Here is a 1,950-nt window from a genome sequence, read left to right on the forward strand (position 1 = left end):
TAACTAAATTATATTTCCATTTTAAGACCAAGATAAGAGAAACAATCTCACGTCCCAAAACACATACCTATTAAGCTTTTAATTTCAGTGAAATCTGATAAAGCGAAATGAAGTCTCAGTTACTTATTTTGAAAGCTTTTTCTTTGCTCTCTTCATTAGCCTTTACTTTCCTTGTTAGAGGTTTATAATTAGAATGGTGTCAAGATAAATTCGCATAATGCAACTTCCCACTCTTCCGACCTCTAAAAAAGAAAATTTCTCTCGGGTTTCTATAGCTATGATATAAAAACAAATCTTTTGATATTCATGTTGAGTAAATAAAGGATATAGGAAAATGATACAATATGTATTGTAAATTTCAAGGGAAAAGTAAATAGTAGCATTTTTCTCTTTTAATGTACGCAAAATTAGAATGGCGTGACTTGTAAAAAGAATTGCCCACTTTCACAAATTAATGTTACTCTCAAGAAAAAAAATCAAAAACAGTAAAGATGGTTTTGTTTCTGACATTTTCGGGGGAAAATAAACATTTAATATCGGTGTTTATCAAATTCTGTTGTTCACAATATCCATTGTTATTTCTCAATAACATGAATAAGAGTTTTGTTCGGCCAGTACACAAAAACTGCAATCAGAAGTTCCCTGAATTAAACTGTAGTACAGCTTTTATCATCATCTTCCTCCTCCGCCTTGGTTTGCTTGAGAGTTCATGAACAGAATCAATACAGCTGGCAAAATGTACATCCAGTACTTCTGCAGGAATCCACGATTGTCGGGCGGGTTCATTAGCCGCTCCCGTTTTTCTGCCTCCAATTTGTCCAGATAGCTTGCCGTGTCCGGAGTAGGTGAGGGTGCATGGGCAAAATAAGCCACAGTTGTTGAAAACTCGGTTGGAATTATGGCGGAAACTGATAAAAATTGAGGATTGCAATGAGAGCCGTCAGTTTCCAGCTTTGCATGTATTCCCTTAACATGTCTTGATGGTGTAAGAGATACAAAAAGCTTTTCACGCAAACCTGAATGCAACAGCGCGCAGCCCTTTAAATAAGATTGAACGTAATAGACGTTAGCATTCTCCGAGGTATCATTGGATGGTTCATCGTTGGCAACATTAGAACTAGCAGCAATGTTGCTTTTGATACATTTCAGTCTAAATTGGTAAAAAGAATCCAGTCGTCCAAAATATTCCACAAGTTTAGTTCTTTGGAGATCCATTTCTACTGGTTCGTAATTGATTGCATTGATTGAAAATGATAATCTGCCTTTAGGTTGCCATGAGGTACCAAGATAGTGTTCTAAGATGCAAGAGCCGTCATCTGGTTGTAATTCAGATCCTGCGTTTGTGAACAAAACACTCAAGATGAAAACTAGAACTACTTCTAGTAACATTTCTATCTAGAAACAACCAACATCAGTCTCGTCAGGCTCCGATTTAATACTCGTTTTAACGATAATTTTAAGAGTGAACGAATCGTCAATCTTACATGCAGAACGTATCCCACCGAAGAATTTAAAAAGCAGATAATTTTTGATCTTCTGATTTACAAATATAGCCAGCAGATTGACGTAAAACAGCTGCCAAATATATTCTGACACCATTGGTTAAGTAAAAAAAAAGACAAAGACAAAAAAGTTCGCTGCAAAATATGATACTGTTTTCCAATTTTCCGCCTATTTTTAAATCAAATATTAAACCAATCTCATAATTTTCAAGCAATGCAGCCTCATAATTATCTAATTAGGGACGACCTCTATTCAATTTCGATTCCATTCTCAATTTAGATTTAATAAGTTATTTAATCAACCCGACTACAACTACAACAGTCCAAGAAGATGACACAAGAAGTTTAAACCACATCTCCAGCTGCAAAAAGGCCCAAGTCAAGCGACACCTTGTCCAAGAAGGCCCTCTCCGGTATCCAGAGCGGGTCTCCGGAAGCTTTGCCTTCC

General features: G+C 36.3%; 1 protein-coding gene across 1 annotated transcript; it reads right to left on the bottom strand.

The window, feature by feature from the left end:
- Positions 1-295: 295 nt before the first annotated feature.
- Positions 296-1,392, bottom strand: LOC142338471 (ER membrane protein complex subunit 10-like). The gene has a single exon (XM_075388243.1). It carries the CDS (start codon positions 1,387-1,389, stop codon positions 673-675), a length of 717 nt encoding a protein of 238 aa, XP_075244358.1. The 5' UTR covers positions 1,390-1,392; the 3' UTR covers positions 296-672.
- Positions 1,393-1,950: the final 558 nt, after the last annotated feature.

Source organism: Convolutriloba macropyga, chromosome 4 (assembly GCF_964194025.1).
Source record: "Convolutriloba macropyga chromosome 4, txConMacr16.3, whole genome shotgun sequence".
NCBI classification, from domain to species: Eukaryota; Metazoa; Xenacoelomorpha; order Acoela; family Convolutidae; genus Convolutriloba; species Convolutriloba macropyga.